The sequence below is a fragment of the Peromyscus maniculatus genome, chromosome 23 (genome assembly GCF_049852395.1).
Source record: "Peromyscus maniculatus bairdii isolate BWxNUB_F1_BW_parent chromosome 23, HU_Pman_BW_mat_3.1, whole genome shotgun sequence".
Taxonomy (NCBI): Eukaryota; Metazoa; Chordata; class Mammalia; order Rodentia; family Cricetidae; genus Peromyscus; species Peromyscus maniculatus.
This window is the reverse complement of record NC_134874.1, coordinates 39,677,829-39,699,258: the sequence shown is the minus strand read 5'-3', so window position 1 is coordinate 39,699,258 and position 21,430 is coordinate 39,677,829. Positions and strand designations below refer to the sequence as shown.

Sequence of the window (21,430 nt, the reverse complement as noted above, 5' to 3'; positions counted from 1 at the left end):
GTCAGTATGATAGAAATCAGAACACCTTGCATTTTCATTAGATTTGAGAGAAAAATGTGGAAAATTGATATGAGAGAGATCATAGAAATTGGGGTGCAGAACTATGAACTTGAGTCAGACTGCATCTGAGTTCACATTAATTTGTATATTAATTATCTTATAAAATAATGAGTTCACTTATAATACTTATGCAGGAGGTTGGATTTTATTGGTTCTACTCTCCATTTTCTAATCATTTAGACATCCTTGGAGTACCCTTCTGCCTCATTCTACTTACATCCTTCCATTTTAAATGTGTCCTGTTTGCAGTTCTTTCGGTAAAGCTGTGTGTTCTTCCCTAGGGGAGACTATTTCTTCTGCAGTCAGAATTCCTTACTTACCATTTTGCCCTTTGAACTTTACATAACAACTTCTCTTATACTGGAGCAAAACTTTAGGGAGATTTCAGAATAGTTTTAACTCAAGGTCTCTGGGTGTTATTTCTAAAACAAATGTTCTTTCTAGCAGGAGGAACATAAATTCTAGTATTTAGAAGATTCTTGGACAACAACTCAGATTTGTTTCCCATGTCAGGTGTTTATAATTTTTAGGTGCTCTATTGCTCTTATGAGGATCATTAAGTTAGATGAGAAATTACCATATGCATTTTTATATATATTTATTCATAGACTTATGTAGATGTAACCAACTGTCTTATTAAATAAGAAACACAGAACCAATGCAAAGAAGAAAGCCAAGAGGTCAGAGCTAAGAGCTAAAACCTTACCCTTCCTCCTGCGGTGGTCCTACATCTCTGAACCAGAGCTACTTCCTGTGTGTCTGTGTTTTTATAGTGTTTCAAATCTGCCTTCTATTGGTTGTAAACCCAATCACAGGCCTCGTCACGGCCTGTCTGTAGAGACCTCCAGGTTTTCTATGATTGGTATTGAGATTAAAGGCATGTGTATCCAATACTGGCTGTATCCCTGAACACACAGAGACTTACCTAGCTCTGCCTACCAAGTGCTGGGATTACAAGTGTACGCCACCACTGCCCTGCTTTCCTATGGCTTGCTAATAGCTCTGACCCCCCGCATACAAATAATATTTTAAAACAAATAAAATATCACCATACCACTGAGTTTGTTTTCTGTTGGCCATCTAACGCTAGTTTTACAGTCTATACTTAGAAGTAGTTTTGGTTTCACCAGTGAGACTCTCATAGAGAAAACTAGACCTTCATTGATAATTGGTTAGTAATTAGAAATAGATACTGTGCTAGGAATAGAGGAATGTGTACATTCCCCTTTTAGCTGAAGGACCTCATCTGGGACAGACAAGAGCAGGCCCTGTTGATGTTGCTTTCATCTCTGTTAGATCATATGTGCATCTGTCTTGTTGATGTCGATGGCTTTTTCTCTTAGTGTCCTGTATTCCTTCTGCCTCCTACATTCTTTGTGCCTCATCTGCCACAGAGTTCCATGTGCCCTGAGCAGAGGGACTAGAGGGAGGCACACAGTTTAGGGCTAAGAATCCCAACAATGTCTATCACTTTTAGCATAATGCCTGGCTGTGGAACTCTATATTTTCTCTCATCTGCTGCAGGAGGAAGCCTCTCTGATAATAATTAAGGAAGGCACTGTTATATATCAGAATGTCACTAGGAGTCATTTTATTGTTATATTCCTCTGGTAGAACTGTAGTACTTGGTATTATTCTAGGTCCTTTTGCTGTCTAACTTCAGGTGCATGGTCATGAAACAGTGTCAGGTATGTTTTCCAATTCATGGTGTGGACCTTAAGTCAAATCAGATATTGGTTGGTTGCTGCATGAATCTCTATGACACTATAGCACTACCATGTCTTGCAAGCCGGACACCTGTGTGAGAATGTGTGTGTGTGTGTGTTAAGTTTAGCATGTATTGAATATACTTTAGATTGTTCTGTCATTGTTTGTTTTTATTTGTTTTGTTCTACTCCAGTTGAATGTTTTTCTTAGTGTGTTTTCAAAATGGAGAAAAAAGATGTCATGAAGTGGGGTGGGTGGGCATTTAAGGAGGATCTTCGGTTACAAACCATGATCACCACATATTGTACAAGAAAATATATTTTGAAAAGTTACCCATTCCAAAAAAAAAAAAAAAAAGAGGCTAGTCGGTGGTGGCACATGCCTTTAATCCTAGCACTTAGCACTTGCGAGGCAGAACCAGGTAGATCTCTGTGAGTTTGAAGCCAGCCTGGCCTACCAAGTGAGTCACAGGAAAGGCACAAAACTACACACAGAACCCTGTCTCAGAAAAAAAAAGGTACCTTGATGACCAAGTTTTCAATGATGAAATCTGGTTTGTTTAAATATAGTGATTCACATAATTTAACCTCCATTTTATTCTTGAAATTTTACAACTTGTAAACTATAAAAAGACTGATTACTGGTAAATGACAAGATAAAGGCATACAGATTGTGATGTCTTTCACATTTATATATATATACATTAGACTAGAAATAAGAAGAGTCATAAATGTTGTTCCCAAAGAATTATTTTTCAATTATGACATGTTGATAAAATGTAGAGGAATGGGTCCTTATAAATGTACAGTAGTCACACAATACAGAGTTTCAGCTGAAAGAATATAGGGCAGTTTATCAAAATTGAAGAACTGTGAAGGTCTGAGTACAGAAAATCGTTAGGTATGTGTGTCAAATTAGATGTGAAGACAGGTTGTACAGAACCATTTATAACAGAGAGTTGAACAATGTTTGTAGATTTAACATAAACTTTATGTAATTTGACTTCTTGGGTAAGTACTTGATTAACTCAAATCTGACATTAGCCTATAATTAAAAAATGTATTGGTCTGTGTTCTACTCACTACACGGGTCATTATGAAATTAAAAAAGGTAGTAATTCCTTCCTGTCAAAAGTGTATTAATTTTTTAATATGTGCTTTTCTTCATAGTAGCAGCATACATGAACTGTAAGCTTGATGAATCCAGGAAACCTATCAAGGGCATAAAAATACATGGAAATGTATGATATCATGTGGTGTTATAATGTGAAAGTTATACTGTGTTGATGAGGTGAAGAATACATACACATCTCAATCATCTCTCATATAATATAGAGAGCACAATAATTTTTATGAATTCAACTTTCTAATTTAGAGAAATTTGTAAATAATATTAGAATTGAGAGAATAAAGATGGATTTAATCAATAAAAGGAATCAATACATATAAAATCTTAAATCACTATTTTATCTGTGACAACTGAAACCTTGGTGATAAACAAGATGGAAGACTTCTCTATAATTAAGAAAAACATGGACTATGCCGCAAAATTGACTTTTCCCTTAAAATGTCCTTTGTGCCTAACATGATGAAGCACATTTCTATGTGATCTGAACAAAATAATATGGCACTTGGGGACAAAGATGCAACCTAGGAGACCTGCACTGGAAGCCAAAATAGAGAAGACTTCCATGACCACAGTGATTTTCCCCTTGGTGCTGTGGTAGAGAGGGAGGAAGGTGACCCACACACTGAAGAACACCAACATGCTGAAACTGATGAACTTGGCTTCATTGAATGTGTCAGGCAGGTTCCTGGACAGGTAAGCCATAGTGTAGCTCCCAAGTGCCATGGAGCAGAGGTATGCCAGGACAGAATGGAAGGCAAGAGTGGAGCCCTTGTTGCATAGAATAATTATGTGTCCATGTTCAGTGTAAGCATCTGAGTCAATAAATGGAGGAGAGGTGCTCAGCCAAATTCCACAGAGCACAAGTTGAATAAGGGTGCAGACAGGAATGATAAGATTAGTAGCCCTTGATATCATTATCCACCTTATCAGTCTCCCTGGCATGGAGATCTTGAAAGCAAGAACCACAGTAACAGTTTTGGCCAAGACTGTGGAGTGAGCCACTGTGAATAAAACTGCAAATGTGTATTGCTGCAGGATACAGGTTGCTGTGTTGGGATGGCCAATGAATAGCAATGGACAGAGAAAACAGAAGATCAGAGTGATGAGCAGGATATAAGAGAGAGCCTGATTGTTGGCCTTGACAATGGGAGTATGGTGGTACTTCACAAAGATACCAAGAACACCAGCTGTTAGGGCAGAGAAGCCCAGGGCCAAGTAGGTGAGTGCCTTCCCCAAAGGGTCTTCATAAGACAGAAAAGTCACTGCTTTCTGGAGGCAGTTGTTCTGCTCTGTGTTTACATATTGACTTTCTGGACACCTCACACAATGATCCATATCTACTGAGGAATTAAAGTTATTGTGAGTCTCTGCACAGGTTCTCATTTTATCTCAAGCCACTTCCCAGCACCAGCTCTCTAGCAGTTACCCACATTTCCTTTTCATGTTTCAGACTCAAGTAAATAAGTGTTAAATAGTGATGATTACCAAAAGATATCTAATCAGCCATTCCACATCGATACTGACAAGTCTGTCCTTTTCATTGTTATATTTAAATATATTTTCAATTAAGTGATAATTTGTATTTTTTATATTGCCATAAACTATTGAATTAAATTACATATGCCTAACTTGATCATATCATCATGTCTTTCTGTATTCCCTTGTGTGACTTTTTCATGTGAATTAAGTAAAAATTACATGCTTTGTTATGTCTTTCTTTTAATGTTTTTCTCAGTCCTAATATCAAAACTTATCTATTTACATTGAATTTATTGAATTCTTCAAACTGTTCATTCTCTGATAATTCTTGTGGGAATGAGAATTATTAGATTCTTGAAAGATGGAAAAAATACCCTTGTGGATCTGTTTAATCATTCCTAGGGAGAAAATATCTGTTGAACAGATAGATATGAAACTCTGGGTTTAGTCTTAGTTGATCATGGGATAAGTTCTGTGATACTTTATCATTTATAATTTGTACGTTTTATCTTGAATTCAAGAGATATAAATGTCAATCTATTTATTACTTATTTTCATTAAAATATTTCCATTTCATACTTCAATTAAAATACTTGATATTTTTGCAAAGTGAAATTTGCAATTTAATTGGTGTTGAAAATTCTAATTAAAAATCTATTGAATTCATCTTTTTGCTAGAGTCTGTAGCATCCTTTATTCCATTACCAGCATTTTATTTGTTTCTTCCAGATGTGCCTTCCTGTTGTGCTCACACTCCCAAGGCAATTTGTCTCTACTATATTCCATGTGTTTATTTATATTGGTTTCTAGCAAATGATGAATGATTCATCTGTGCAACTCCACATATTATTTTGTAAATGCACAGGGTACATAAGTCATGATACACATTAAATAAAGATTTAAATATGATTTTTAAAATATAGATACACTTCACTCTATAGGATTTGAGGTTTTGGATTCATTATTTTGAAATATTTAGCATTTATGTTGTATATCATTCTTTCTTACTTGTAATAATTTAAAGTATCTACTTAAACTACAAACATCTAGGATTTGATATTGATGTTTTTAGTTTTCTCCAATGAATAAAATTGGCATGTTCATGAATGAACATGGCCCTAATGTACACAGAGTACCTATATGCACATTAAGTCTTTGATGATCTGTATAGTCAGTCTCCTTATCAATGGTTTAAATTTGGCAAATTAAAGCCACCAAATAATTTGTAAGTGTCTATCTTTATAAAATAAAGTTAAAACATCTGTGTATTCAGAAAAATATTGTTACTCAAAGTATTCCAATTAAAATATGAAAAATTCTCACTAGACATTAATGTTGAAGAATCCTCATTAATTTCCTCTCCATATTCAACATTGTGTTTGTGTGTGCTTTGAACATTCAGTGTTCTCAATTGTCTCATGCCTATTTTCTTGTCTTTGGATATATTCTGACATAAAGTTCCTCTACTTTGTCCACCTATTCCTGGAAAAGAGGGTCCTTCAAATTTAGTGTCCTGCCTTGTTAAAAGACCAAAGGTTTGCATTTATGCATCACTTATTCACAACAGTATCATTACAGAAGTCATGATGTGCCATTTCACCTAGTTGTCACAAGGCATCATCCCATAATTTACCATCATACCCATAAAATACCTCTATGTTTAATAAAGCTTCCATTAACTTGTTTAAAATAGAATCAATCGTATACAATGAATCAGTGAGTACTTATTACATTCTTTAGCTTATGTTAATCAAATTAACACAGAAGTTATACAAATCTAGATAAAAATTCCTGAGGCATAGCAACTATTGATTTAAGATAATTGTGTTCAATAAGAGATTCTCATAATAGTTTATTGACATACTTCCCTAGTGGTTATATTCTGGTCCACGACAAGTTTTAGATATTACATATCTATGATACTGAAGCACATCCCACTCCATGGAAGTTGAGCAGCTTGAAATTTTAGTACTCATATGGGGATGGAGGCAAAAGGGGAAGAAAGATACCCTTTAAGGGAATGTTGAAAGTTATTTATACTAGAAATCAAAAAGATGAAGGTAGATAAATGGTTCTGTGGTTCAGGATAGTATTACTCTTAAGGAGGATCTAGTTTCAGTTGCAAGCGCCTACAAAAATATCAATGTTATCTGTGCCTCCACTTCCAGGAGTTCTGAAACCCTCTTCTAACTTTCATATGCACTAAGCATGTACATGTGCACATACATGCATGCAGGCAAAACACTCACAGATAAAACAAAAAGACAAAGAATTTAAAACAACATATTAAAACATGTCTACAGGTAAATCAAATATGATCTTTCTGATCACATCTGATAAACCTAGAACCATGACTGAAATTATGCAATGAGTGGCATAAGGGTCCGTTCCTTAAATATCTGCCAATCATGAACTACATATGCTTTGAAATGCAAGAAAATTCAGTATTTATAATGTGTGTGTTTGTGTGTGCATGTGTGTGTGCCTATGCATGTGTGTGCATGTGTGCATGTGTGTGTGTGTGTGTGTGACCTATGCATGTGTGTGCGTGTGTGTGTGTGTGTGTGTGTGTGTGTGTGTGTGTGTGTGTATGCTAAATGCCACGGTGAAATAAAGCAGACTATTCTATGACTGGTAAATTTGTTCTCTGAAAGGAACAATGGCTCCAGTGGATCAAATACATGAATCAAGAATGAGATTCAACGGCCTGAGCACCATTTAAAATGTGGTGGCGCATGCCTTTAATCCCAGCACTCCGGAGGCAGAGGCAGGCATATCTCTGTGAGTTCGAGGCCAGCTTGCTCTACAAAGCGAGTTCCAGGAAAGGCACAAAGCTACACAGAGAAACCCTGTCCCGAAAAATAAAATGTTTTAAAATGATGATAATATGAACCAAATTATTTTTACTTATAAGTGAAAAAACCACAGGACTTATCTCTACTTTTCCTTCCCAGAACTTATCAGCTTAGAAATTGCAGAACACTGTGGAGAGGTGGGGAATACGCCAGTTAGACTGACACTTACCTGTCTCATTGGAAATCTCATTGTCTGGACAATGAGTGCAATCATAGCAGCAGGCAGCCTTGCCCTCCTGGGGTGATTTCCTGAATCCAGGAACACAGCTCTCACTGCACACAGAGCGAGGAACCTGGGAATTAAATAGTGAAAAGGAAATACTCAGGAGTGTATAGTTTTAAAACAAAAAAATATTATTTCTTAATATTGGACAATGAGATGGCAAGTTTTTATAATTATTCTTTGCATATTCTTGTTTTGATGCTTCTAATTTCAATATAGTATATACATGAAGATCAATGTGTTTAAATAATGGTCTAGAGATAATAGAAATCTGAACAATTGTGAAAATATAAGAGGTTGGGCAAAATAAGAAGGTTGCTAACTGAGTACACATTTCAATGGGCAACTGTAATGTCTTCCTGATCATGTTGTATACTTCATGACTGCTCGAGTGAGAGTATCATTGTTTCCCAAAGGTCATGCTTAATTCACATTTGTTTACTAGACAGGACTCAGAGTTAGTATATAAACTTCTCTCTGTGACTTTCTTTGAGAGATGATCTACATTAAGGTATTTGAAGTGGGAAGACATATTCGATAATTAGGTATTCCATTTCATTGGATGTAGTTAAGGACAGAAAAAAATGAAAAAAGCATGAGAAGAGAGTGTTCACATCTCTCTACTTTCTGAGTGAAGATACAACATGACTCACTTTCTCACGTCCCTGCCAACATGATTTCCTGAATCATTATGAACTGCTCACACCAAGTGTGAACTATAAGTCATTGGTTTTCAGTAATGTCAGACTATTCATTTTTGGTTTTTTCTTTGTTGTTTGACAAATTGTTTCTTTTTTCATGAGGAAGATATGTAATTAACCCATGTACATGTGCCCTCCATGCTACAGTGCATTTCCAGGTGATGAAGGCAAAATGATCGTGTCCTGATATTTCCTAATCTGGGAGTCAAATTACTAATCATGTCAAGTGGTTTGAGGACAGGAATGTAAATTTAATGAATAGACACTGTATTTATTATTAGAAAAATGGGTGCAAATGTAAAAGTATGGAAAAAAACAATCACATGTTGTATAAGGCAACAAAATCTTTCTCAAATGACAGTAGTTTTGGGCATGCAGATGAGCATTCAGTAAGAAACCAACAATCTTACATCCACAAACAAATCTCTATTGATATAAGGATCAAAACAATTAGATAAGATCCAGCCCACCTCTGCAAATCTTATACCCCACTGTATCATATGGTCAGACAGAAACAGTTCTTGGCCTGGTGGAGAATTTGGAGAAAATGTTCCAACTTTTATCTTTTGTCTGAGACCATCTGGAAAATTCCAGAGGTTGAAAATATCATAGACTGCATCAAATTTCCTTTGTGAATCCAAAACCATAAGTTCTTCAGCACCATTTTTGAAATGGATATTCTTGAGATAAGGGTGTACCTAGAAAAAATACAGAACTTTATGATGAATTTATTCCCAGAAAGGCTCAAAATAATCCAATGAAGGTATAGGTCCCAAATCCCTGACATTAATTCACACAAATTCCAAAATCTTGAAGTGTTAGCCACATCCAAATATGTAAGTAATCTACTCAAAGTTTCAGTTTGTAAATTGGGGTGTTCATGTCCAAAATGTAATAAAATGGTCAGTTAGGAATCATAACCATAAATTCAGAATTTAAACTTTAAGGATCTAATAGCATTTGACGTTTTAGGATCTAATTCTCCTATTTCTGTTCTGAAATATGCTTTAAAATAATGGGGTTTCAAAAGAGGATAGCAAGATTCTGATGTTAATTGTAACACAAAGTAGATGATGAGATACACACATTTAAATATTCTTATCACCACCCATTCAACATGAACAATAACATATGTGTCTGCAAAGACTTCCAGATGATGAATTTTATACAGTCTCTCAGGCACTTTTTTGTAAAACCTGCCACTGTATACAATCATGTAGTGTGTACTTTAGAAACCTCAGTATGTCACAGGGCTATGTATAAAATATACAGAAAGAGAAATTACCTCCCAAGGGTAGGTATTTAACGCCCCATTGCTATGATGGTGGATTTCTACTTGTTCGACAGTCATCTCATGGAGACTGTGAGCCACAGCATATACAGAATTATATACATTGTAACTCTCTTCACTCATGTCCATTTCCAAAGCATTTCCAGGCAACATTTCCAAAGAAGCATTGGGTAGACAGTTAACCAAAGTTTTACAATCAGGTCCAGAAAAAGAGCAATTGAAATATGTGTTCCAAAGAAGAGCAAGGATATGATCTCCCGGATATTTGGAAGGCTTGTATGTCTGGATAAACTTCCTAAAATCAGAAATCTCAGCATGGTGTTGTGCAAAAATGAGACTACCATGGAATGGATCAAATATGAAATAAGGAACATGAGTAGTTACATCCCATTGTGACTTAATGATCCAGACTTTCCAAGCAATTGAATGTATACTTATATATATTATTATACCATATAAAGATTTAGTGACATCATAAATGATAACCACATTTGCAGATGATTTCAGGATCTGTGGATGCATTGTTCTGGATTTAAAATCAGAGTTCATCCAGTTGAATGGAATCATTTCTACAAAAGCTACACACACTCTGTTTCTATCCATCTCTCCTCTCAAGTTGGATAGAATCTCAGCCACATTGTGGTCATCTATGAGAACCAGTCCCACCCAGGTCCAGCTGAAATGAACCATCAAAATCACAATGCCATGTGACAGAAATATATCCCTTTGTGCTGTCTGGTAGAGAGAAGAAAACTGGCCTCTGTCACTTAGGATAGTGTCAAATCGCCCAAAAGTAATCTAAAGAAAATTTCAAATAAGAAACAAGTGAAAAGATTGATATAGAATACAGTCTTAAACCTGAGGTGACACTTTGGATTGGTATAGATTAACTTCTTCTCATGGTATTTTAAATTCCCATCCTTTCTCTGGAGACATTTATAAAGAATTGGTCACAAAAAAAGAATTTTCTAAACACTGACTATAAGCTCCACCCTCTTTCTCTTCTCTCTCATAAGCAAAGTATATAAGGACATATAAACAAATGCCTGATTTATTCTCCAATACATGAAAGTCACAGCCTCACTTCTTTACATTTGAAAACACCTGAAATGTCTCCAGTTTAATATGAGTTTCTTGTTCCCTCACAGCCATGTACCTCACCTGTGGATATTTGTAAAGATTCAGTAGTCTCCCAATTTGTATAGACGTTTCCCATGATGTTCCTGTAAGTAAAGCAGCAGGCTTAGTCTCCCTTCTACATGTGTAATTGGGGATATTTATTCTCATTCCTGTGAGGAAAAGTAGAGTTTCCTGCAGAATATCCAGGTGATTGTTTATAACATTATATAGCTCAAATCCTAGAGATGTGTTGGGTAAGATATGAGTGTTCCTGTTGATCTCCTCAATGGCAAATATGAAGGCCAAAGAAAACTGGTAGCTCCTCCACTTGAACCTGGAGAGAAAGATTGCCAATACTTATGATGGGGACTCACATCATATCTTTTGGTAAGATGTTGGGCCACATCCGGATGATATAGTAACAATGGCTAATATACTGTCAATATTATATATCTACAAACATTTTTTGTCACCAAGATAGTGGTTATAGTTTCAATGTCATGGTATATAAGGTTAGTGATGTTTTAATTAAATTTCTGGACTGGAACATTGACCTGGACCGATATAAACCTTGGAATCTCTAGGATGGGAAAACACAAACATAATTCTTTGATGCTCTAGTGAAATAACCAGGAGAGGGACACTTTCATCCTTTAAGCTTCAATTGTTCTGTACTATAAAACTCCAGGCTCCCACAGCACATTCACTCTGTCTGTATATAGATGGAGACTGCAGCCTTTCAGTTCTTCTGATTAAAGACCAATGACACTTATGGGGATGTCTGCCTGTGTCACATGCATCAACCCCAAGAAATCTTGGATATGAACCTGGCAGGGGTTACATCTTCCCACACCCATGCACATCTCTTTGAACAACCTTCCTCTCTCCCATTGCCATCCCCCTCTCCTTTCTAAGAGCCATACAATGAAGAGCAGAATGACTGAGTGAGTTTCCTGTAGTTTAACAGCCTATAGTCAAGACTTAAACCCTCTTGGGTACTTTGTGCTATTTGTTTTATTTTCCTCTGTTGCCTGCCTCTTTCTTTATTCTTTCACTATGTTCTTACCTCCCACATAAAGTGAATTACACAACAGCTTTGAAAGCCCTGATAATAGATGAAATTATATTACTCTGAAGCTGAGTTCATTTTGAAAAGAAAATATGACATGGTTTATTGAACACATGACTTGAGGATCCTCATCAAATGAAAGCAACTATGTAGCTTGTCTGCTAACATTGCTAATGGTATGATAAAGAATGCATATGCCATGTGACTTCTACACCATCTAGGTAAATGTGATCACTTTGGACAGTCCAAAATGGTGGCCACTATTATATGCCACAGTCCCATTGAGTTCAATGGGATCCCCATACCCATTTAACATATGACAATGGAGAAAATATCAGACCTCTATGGTGGTTTTTTGTCATTTTTAAATATATTTTCCTCTGTTTTTTGAAATTAATAGGTTATTACATGATATAATTACTGGCTTCTATAGAGATCCCAACATGTATCGCAATTGAGACTCTAAGCATAAATGGCCTTGTGAGAGACAAGTTGAAGCCAGGAAAGTGATATTATGTCAGGCTCTCCTGGGTCTCACTGCTAATTCTGACTGGGAAGTCCAAGTTAATTTTCTTCTAATTGAGATATAATGTCCTTTGCCCCTTATGCTCCTTTGTTCTCTGATACTTTGCTTTTGTTTCCGCCCAAATTAACAACATATTAACTATAGATCCTTCTATTAAGTTTCCCTTTTACAATGAAAAAATAAAAATCTAATCCCAACCAAAAATCATCATAAATCTTGGTTTATTAGAATTTGTCATTTGTATTAATTGTGTCTAGACTATCCATATGAAATTATGGTTTTTTTGTTCATATCATGTATTTAATAACAAAATGATTATGAGTAAATGTTCCTGTTAAGTAAATTTTCTGATTTGACCCTCCCTAGATCATTTTGGTGTTAGTAATACTAAACCTAAAAAAAAAATCTTAAATAAAATCAAACTGACCAAGTAGATAAAATAGACAGAAATGACCATGCTTCTGCACACTTCTTTGGAACAATTTACCTGAGGTTTTAAATATAAATTTAATGTCTACATTTAAGTTGAAGACGTGAAATCATACAATTATGGTCAAAATGATATCTACTTGATGGCTATCACAACTCTAGTTCTACAATATGTTTCATATCCCCTAAGGTTATCCATTACATTTAAGATATTTTTCCTAAAAGAGGATATGTTATTCATATTGGAAATTTTCCATCCTTTATGTACAATAAAATTATATCTGTGATTTTAAATTTGATATATATATGCATACATGTATGAATGCATATACAGAAATAAATATTTTATGATTATAAGGATATTTTCACCAATGAAGCCTCATTAAAACAAATAAATGAATAAATATGTGTTTGAAGATCCAACAGGGATTTTGTCCTATTAGTTAAATTAGACAACAGCCTCTTTCATTCCTTCAATTGACTAAAAGGACCACAGAGGGGCATCTTAATAGTTAATACAACTTTAAGAGATAAGTAGGTTACTTGACAATATTTTTAAATGTGGAAGTGGAATATTTATGTAGGAAATGATAAATTATCTTCACACATACTGAGTAAAGAATTTTCAGTGTGACTAACTCTGTGTCATCATCTCTCATCAGAAAGACCTTACTTATTTTCTGTAAGTATCCCTCATGAATTCTTGGGTTCTGTATGGAGAACATTGGTGAGAATGAAATTTGGTGTCACTGAGACCTTAAAGAGAAGAGACAGATTTTACTTAAGGCCTCCCCATTGATAGAATATTCTCACAATACATAGTAGATGTATTTGATAAGCCTCTAATGTCTCATGGTCTGTTCATTTGGATACAATTCACATCAAAAGGAGTTATCATTGTGTATTCATTTAGCAAGGGGTGGGTTTGCAATGGCTAATTTTGGTTATCTACACACTATAAATAATCTGAACCTTAGAGGTAGCAAAACAGTCTTTTAATCCAGTTATTTTAGACACGTATTTAATCTGGAACTTTAGGCAGAAAGACACACCTTTAATGCAGTTCATATATGATGGAAGCCTATGTAAGGACATGGGAGAAGGAAACTTTGATTTCTGTCTGCTTGCTATCACCTCACTACCAAGTCCATTCCTTCACTGGCATTACATCTTCTGGATTCCAGAATATATATCATGATATGTGGCCTTGACATTTCTAATCCTGGGATTTACCTTTATCCTCTACATCATGTATTCAAAGTACTATATGTATACATGCAAATGTGAAAAGTTTAAAAAAAACTGAGTAGTAATACACACATAATAACTAAACTGGCAACAGAGGTAAAATAATGCTTCATTTGTAGAATAAAAATAAAACAATTCTTTTAAATAGAAAAAAATTCAGAGAACTTGAAAGCTAAAGTATTCATGCTATAATATTTTAGTCACAAATTCAAGAAACACACAACATACACACATGTATTTGAAGAAGTAGAAAAGAAAAGAAAGATGGGTCCTGCTTTCATATCCATTCTGTAAGCCTATGTCTTTTTATAGGTGAATTAAGTCCATTGATATTAAGGGATGTTAATGACCAGTGATTGTTCATCCCTGTTATTTTTTGGTTGTAGTGTGTGTGTACTTCTCTTCTTTGGGGTTTACTGCTGTGGCTTTATCTATTGCCTGTGTTTTGGAGGGTGTATCTGACTTCCTTAGTTTGGAATTTTCCTTCTAGTGCTTTCTGTAGGGCTGGGTTTGTGGATAAGTATTGTTTAAATCTGGCTTTGTCTTGGAATGTCTTGTTCATTCTGTCTATGATGATTGAAAGTTTTGCTGGGTATATTAGTCTGGGCTGACATCCATGGTCTCTTAGTGTCTGCATTACATCTGTCCAGGTCCTTCTAGCTAATTGTCGTGCTAGAAACCCTATCCAATGACTGAGGGAACTGGATGTAGAGATCCATGGTCAAGCCCCAGGTGGAGCTCCAGGTGTTCAATTGGTGAGAAAGAGGAGGGTTTGTATGAGCGAGAATTGTTGAGACCAAGGTTGGAAAAAGCACAGGGACAAATATACAAATGAAAGTAAACACATGAACTATGAACCAATAACTGAGGAGCCCCCAACTGGATCAGGCCCTCCGGATAAATAAGAAAGTTGATTAGCTTGATCTGCTTGGGAGGCATCCAGACAGTGGGACTGGAATCTGTCCTCAGTGCATGAACTGGCAGTTTGGAACCTGGGGCTTATACAGGGACACTTGGCTCAGCATGGGAGGAGAGGACTGGACCTGCCTGGACTGAATCTATCAGGTTGAACTCAATCCTCGGGGGAGTATTTGACCTGGAGGAGATCGGAATGGGGGGTGGGCTGGGGGGGAGGCAGAGGTGGAGTTAGGGGGTGGGAGGGGGGAGAACAAGGGAATCCGTGGCTGATATGTAAAATTAAATTTAATAAATTAATTATAAAAAATGAAACAAAAGAAGAGAATGTTCTCATCATGAAAAATGGTTAATAATTTGTAGAAATGTGTATCTAGTTATGTAAATATATTGCAATAAATTTAATTTTATACTGAAAAGTTAATTAAAAAATAAAATTAAAAAATGTATTTTAATTACAAAACCAAACAATAACCAAAATCAAAAAATGATAAGAATATTATTCATAGTGATAGAAAATCTCCATGACTGAATGTAGAGTTTTCTGGAGGCCAGAAGTGGAATTACTGTTTCATATGTCATTTTATTTCTATTTTAAATTTTTTTTTGCATGTTGAAAACACATTTACTTTTATGAGAAAATAGACATCCAGCAGCAACAGCAGCAGCAGCAGCAACAGCATTTGCTCACAAAACCATGGCAGCAACTGGAAGGCAATGAGGAGATCAGTGTGGCTGTCCATGGAGCAGAGGGGTCACATACGAAGGAAGCCACCGAGTGCACAGCAAACAATGTCTAGTCCAATTCGCACAGCACTGACACAGCACCAAGGATGTTTTACATCAAAGCAGAGTTCACAACTGTGACACAGAAATACCAGGTCGGGAACAGCATCTGCTCCAACACAATAGGCTACAGCTGCTTGTATCTGGCTGTGCAGAGACACCTGTGTGTCCTAATGCCCTGTACAGTCCCTGCAGGGCGTCTCCTGCCCTCCTGTGCTAAATTGCAGTGAGTGGGAAGCAGCTGTAGCCTATTTTAAAAATTTGATGAGCCTCCAAAACAATTTCCCTAATATCTCTGTACATCTTAATGCACACCAACATCAAATAATGATTTCTGTTTGCCAACAGACTTTCAAATGCACATGGTTAGATTTCTTGATGATACTCATTATAGTGGGGTAAGCTTGTACTTCTAGATAGTTGTAATTACATTTACACATCAATGGTACAGCCAAACATTTTTTAGGCAAGGAGGAAAATGAACAGTTCAGAACAAAGATCCTATACAACAAAGGCAGCTGACAGGCTGGGTATCAACATGCAGTAGAGTGAAAAGCAACCATTACCTACAACTTGTATAGGAATCAATTCAAAATAATCACAGTCCTTAGCTTAAAACATGAAACACTGAATGTGATAGGAGAATACACAGCTAATAATTGTCAAGACATTAATGGAGGCAAGAACTTACTGAAGAGAATGCCAGTGATACACAAATTAGCCTTAGATATCAAAAAAAGTATTGGAACAAAATGAATATGGAACTACAAAACAGTATTCTCTACACCAAAGAAAACTGTCATCAGAACACCATATAATGGGAGAAAACACATTCCATATGTTCTTTAGTTCTTGAACTAATGTCAAATATTTTCAGTTAACTGAAGGAGTTTTAAATCAAGGTAACAACACAGCCTCCAACCACCAAACCGGTAGTAACATGAACTAATCTTCTACCAAAGAAAAACTCATACAGCTAGCACCTATTTTACAAAGTTTTTAACATCACTGATCATCAAGTAAATGTAAAACTAAAATTAAGCATTGATTGTTTCCAGTAATTGGTGTAGAGCAATAACTAAGATACATGAGCAGAAAGAGAAAAGGAACAAAATGTCCACTATGGATTTCTGAATATTTTTCAATTCACATCATTTCCATTGAAAAATCAAAGGAGATAGAATATGTTAGAAATTCACTTAAAAGGATAATATGAAAGGCTGGAAAAATTAATAGGGGGTTAATCCATTGATATTTCAGGGGACTTTAAATGACATGCAGATCACATTATTAATGAAGGTAAATGGAATAGAAGAAATGAAGTACTTATATTTGTAGACTGTGGGTATACATGAAAAAAATGAATAGTAAAGCTAAGAATGGAAAGCTTTTGATCAATCTTGAAATTCATATTTTTATGTTTACAAAAAGAAATGTGGACCTATTTGAAAGGAATTGTGAGAAATTTTAGAATAACCACAAAGCAAATCTTTGTCCTGTAATATGAAATACATTTATTGGGAAGAGAGCACCTAATTAGAAACATTGTGAAGTCCAAAGAATATATTCTCCATGAAAATGAAAACCTTCTGTAAGGCAAAGGACACTGTCAAAAGAACAAAACAGCAGTCTACAGAATGGGAAAAGATCTTAAGCAACTCCATATCTGACAGAGGGCTGATCTCCAAAATATACTAAAATCAGGAAACTAAATATTAAGAAACCAAATAATCCAATTAAAAATGGGGTACAGAACTAAACAGAGGTTCTCAACAGAAGAATCTCAACTGGCGAAGAATCACTTAAAGAAATGTTCAACATCCTTAGCCATGAGACAAATGCAAATAAAAAGAACACTGGTCATCCATCTTTTTTTTTTGATTTTTCGAGACAGGGGTTCTCTATGTAGTTTTGTGCCTTTCCTGGAACTCACTTGGTAGCCCAGGCTGGCCTCGAATTCACAGAGATCCGCCTGCTTCTGCCTCCCAAGTGCTGGGATTAAAGGCGTGCGCCACCAACGCCCAGCCAACTGGTCAACCATCTTACACATGTAAAAATGGCTAAGATCAAAAACTCAAGGGACAGCTCATGCTGGTGAGAATGTGGAGCTAGAGGAACACTCCTACAATGATGGTGGGAACGAAAAGTTGTGCAGCCACTTTGAAAATCAATATATTGGTTTCTCAGGAAGGTAAACATAGTTGTAGATCAAGACCCAGCTATACCACTCCTAGAAAATACACCCAAAGGATGCTCTACCACATCACAATGGTTTTTGTCCAACTGTGTTCATAGCAGCTTTATTTGTAGTAGCCATGAACTAGAAACAACCTAGATGCCTTTTAACTGGTGAGTGTATGAAGAAATTGTGGCACATTAACACAATGAAGTATTACTCAGTTTTTAAAAAAATAACATGAAATTTGGTGGCAAATGGATGGAACCAGAAAAGGTCATTCTGGGTGAGATAACCCGGAATCAGAAACATAAACATGGTATGTACTCACTTATAAGTGGATATTAGCTATAAATAAAACTACATTACAAGCAACAGACCCATAGAAGCTAAGTAACAAGGGGGGATCATCCAATGGGAGAGAGGGATGCTTGTTTCAGTTTCTGAACACAACAGATCTACTGGTAATTTTATTGTTCAAACGCCATATTGACTTGTCATGTAAGCTTTACCTTTAAGTGAATGTTAAAAAATGATGCTCATGGATGAGTAGAGAGATTCTCTGTTTGGAGTCTCTTAGGGGATATTGTGGTCCACTCATAAAATACATTTTAAAAATGTACCTGACAAGAAAACTAGCCATCCTGCTCATATGAATTAATACACATTCATCTGAAAGGAAATACTTCCTTGTAATATGTATATATACCTAGTATAAATAGTTATATATATATATTTTTTTAAAAAAAAAATTAGGACTGCATGAAAGTAAAATAAAATTAGAAATTAGGACACAAAAATATCAATGTGATGAATATATTCCTGGCCACACATTCCATGTACTTTTTGTTACAATTATCAGAAAGAAAATACCTGTGTGCATACAATCAAAATGTGAGGAAAACCAAGCATGAGAGGAAAATACAAAAGAAACCCACATTCCACATATGGGCTCATAGGAACACTCCTGTAAATGGAATTCTGTCACCACATTTACTGTGTCTATTTCAGCCTAAGTGGTCAATACATATTTATATCTATCAACTTTTTCTCCCTGATCATTTTTCCTGCTCTATATCCCCAGGACTGATGAATTAGCACTGCATCCAGGTTTCAGCAAAAACACAATGGTATCAGCACGACCTAAATGTATCTTCTATCCTAATTGTCCAACTGCTCACTCCTCACCTGTACCTTGTTTCTGCTTTTCCATTTTACAGGGTGTTGTTCTAAATTAAATGCACGCCATCTTCCTCCATTTCAGACCTTAATAAGTGGATTCTATGGCTACAGGAATGTCTGCATGGAGTAAAACAAATCCCACATCCTTCACAAAGAATCCTGCTTAGACATTTCTCTCCGGCAGAGGCCACTCAATGCTACTGCCATTGTCTGCCATGGCCTCTAATCCAACTGGCATCAAACTAGATACAACCAGCAGAGGTCACCAACAATATCTATGTGTCTTGCAGAACACACCCATACCAGATGTAAATAATTAGAAAAACTGGAATGAAATGGAGAGTATGGTGCAAGATTGACAGAATCTAAAAGATTACTAATCAGAATTATACACAAAAATTATATTTCAATTTGAAATCATTTTAACAGATGAGATCCCAAAACCAAGTTCTCATATTCTGACTTCCAAAACAGCAGCAGCTAGCAAGGCAGTCCCTGTCACTCTATCATCATATGAAGACTCTGTAGTCACTGCAATGAATAGCATTACATATTCTCAAAGGGAAAAAAACTACACTTTAACAACCCCCTAAAACAATGTGTCAACTTTTAAAAATCATTGTCTCTGTGGAGAAAGCCATAAAAATGTCTTACCCATGAACAACAAAAGGCAAGGCAGAGGAATGTAGAGAGATTCAGAGTACCAACTTTACTAAATAACATGAATTAAAACAAACCCTTCTTTCTTTGAGGGATGAAAAAAGGGAACAGGAGGAAGACACACCTGGAAAAGAGTTCTGTGTATACAGGAGAGGGAATGCCAGGATGGGAAATGAAAGTTAAATTCATGTGAATGCAAACTTAGTTGAAGACAATTAAATCTGAATTCTGAAAAGGAATAAATTTTAAAAGCACTTACTCTATTGCCTTTTCATCTTCACATCTAGAATCATATATATCCATGAAGTAATAATTAACAAGTGAAAAAAGTGCAGCAATAATCACATTTCCATCACTATGTAAAGGACTTAGTGACTTTAAATCGCACTGAAATGCATCAAAGGAATTAAGAGTAACAAGAGTCTGCAGGAGCAAGAAAGGAAAAATCCAAGAGAACATCATAAAATACAAGTGTCTACCACAGTGTAACACGGATTCCAGTGTGTTCAGCAGCTACTTATACAGCTCAAGTATTTGTGAGCACAAGAGTTTGTACTAGTTTTGGTGACTGACATCATCACTCTAATCACAGATATTTTTGACAAGCCTCTTCTACACTCCATGGAGAATTGTGGACAATTTTCTTCCCTGAGACTTCCCATCTGAGACCCTGCACTCAGGATAAAAACAAGTTTCAAACTCATTTGGGATCTTCTTTATCCACAGGCCCCATGACTTCATCTAGAAAGACAGAACAGCAAGACTCCAATGATGACTCCACTTGAATGGACTTGGCAAGAGCACTCTATCACAAAAGTTACATGAGACAGTGACTCAGGAGGATGCAAAGGCCTTGCAAGGGAGGATGCCAAGGGAGACGAGAAGGAAAACATTCTGGAAAATGTCCCAACCAGATATAGTTCAATGAAAATCAGTAGGACATCCTGCTTTTTAAAACTGATTATTTCCTATGCCAATCTATCTTGTCAATGGCCAGGGGGAATATAAAAACACTTTTTCTACAAACCTTGCATGTTTGCATACCAAAATTTCTTCCATGTCCCCATATACTTCAAAATTTCTCTTTACCCCCCTTGGGAAACTGATAGGCTAAATTCACTAATTCCAAATTAATGGCTCAATCAATGGAGAGATTATGTTTTCTGTTTACTTTTTGAACTCAGACTTACTGTGCTTTGTTTGATTTTTCAATGTTGAATCATTCCTTTAATATATAATCCCAATCACTCCCTAGATCCAGAGAAAAGATTCAGACACTATGTTTTCTTTAATGTGAAGTATTGAATATACCCCTTCCATTTTCTCCAAATAAATAAATAAACAAAGAAACAAACAAGAGCTTATATCCACCATACATCATATATAAAGTGTTCATTCTTAATACTTTAAATGAAGTTAATCTTGGGAGTAGAAAGTGCCATGATAGTAAATTTAATTTCAGGTGTGCAAATATACACAACATGTTAGCCATAACTTCACATAGGTTCCATTCTATTACTTTATACAACCTTAGTGGCTAAGTTGAATATAGCTGCTAATTCCTAACCTGAGTACTGCCACACACATCAATATTGATCTGAAAATAAAGGAGCAAGTTTTGAAAAAAATTACATTTACTGATTGTCACAGGGGCCTGCAGTTTGATTATCTTGACAAAGGTTATATATGACTCTAGATTTTTGTCTCACAGATGGCTCTGTTAAGCCTCTAAACACTGATACCAATGACTTTAGATTGAAAATGTGTAATTTCATGAGGTGATCAGTGTAGATAAGGTCATTATTGTTGGACCTCATATGGCTGGAAAGACCAATTGCCAAGATGGAGAACATGGAAACGAGAATTGCTGAGACAT

At 35.8% G+C, this 21,430-nt stretch overlaps 1 protein-coding gene across 1 annotated transcript; it reads right to left on the bottom strand.

Annotated features, from left to right (window-relative positions):
* Positions 1-3,303: 3,303 nt before the first annotated feature.
* On the bottom strand, positions 3,304-20,613 carry LOC143270423 (vomeronasal type-2 receptor 116-like). The gene is made up of 7 exons (XM_076560349.1): positions 20,599-20,613; positions 19,814-19,977; positions 10,606-10,897; positions 9,439-10,242; positions 8,624-8,851; positions 7,399-7,522; positions 3,304-4,232 (listed from the first exon to the last, which is right to left on the bottom strand). The coding sequence occupies exons 1-7, from the start codon at positions 20,611-20,613 to the stop codon at positions 3,304-3,306; spliced, it is 2,556 nt and encodes an 851-aa protein (XP_076416464.1).
* Positions 20,614-21,430: the final 817 nt, after the last annotated feature.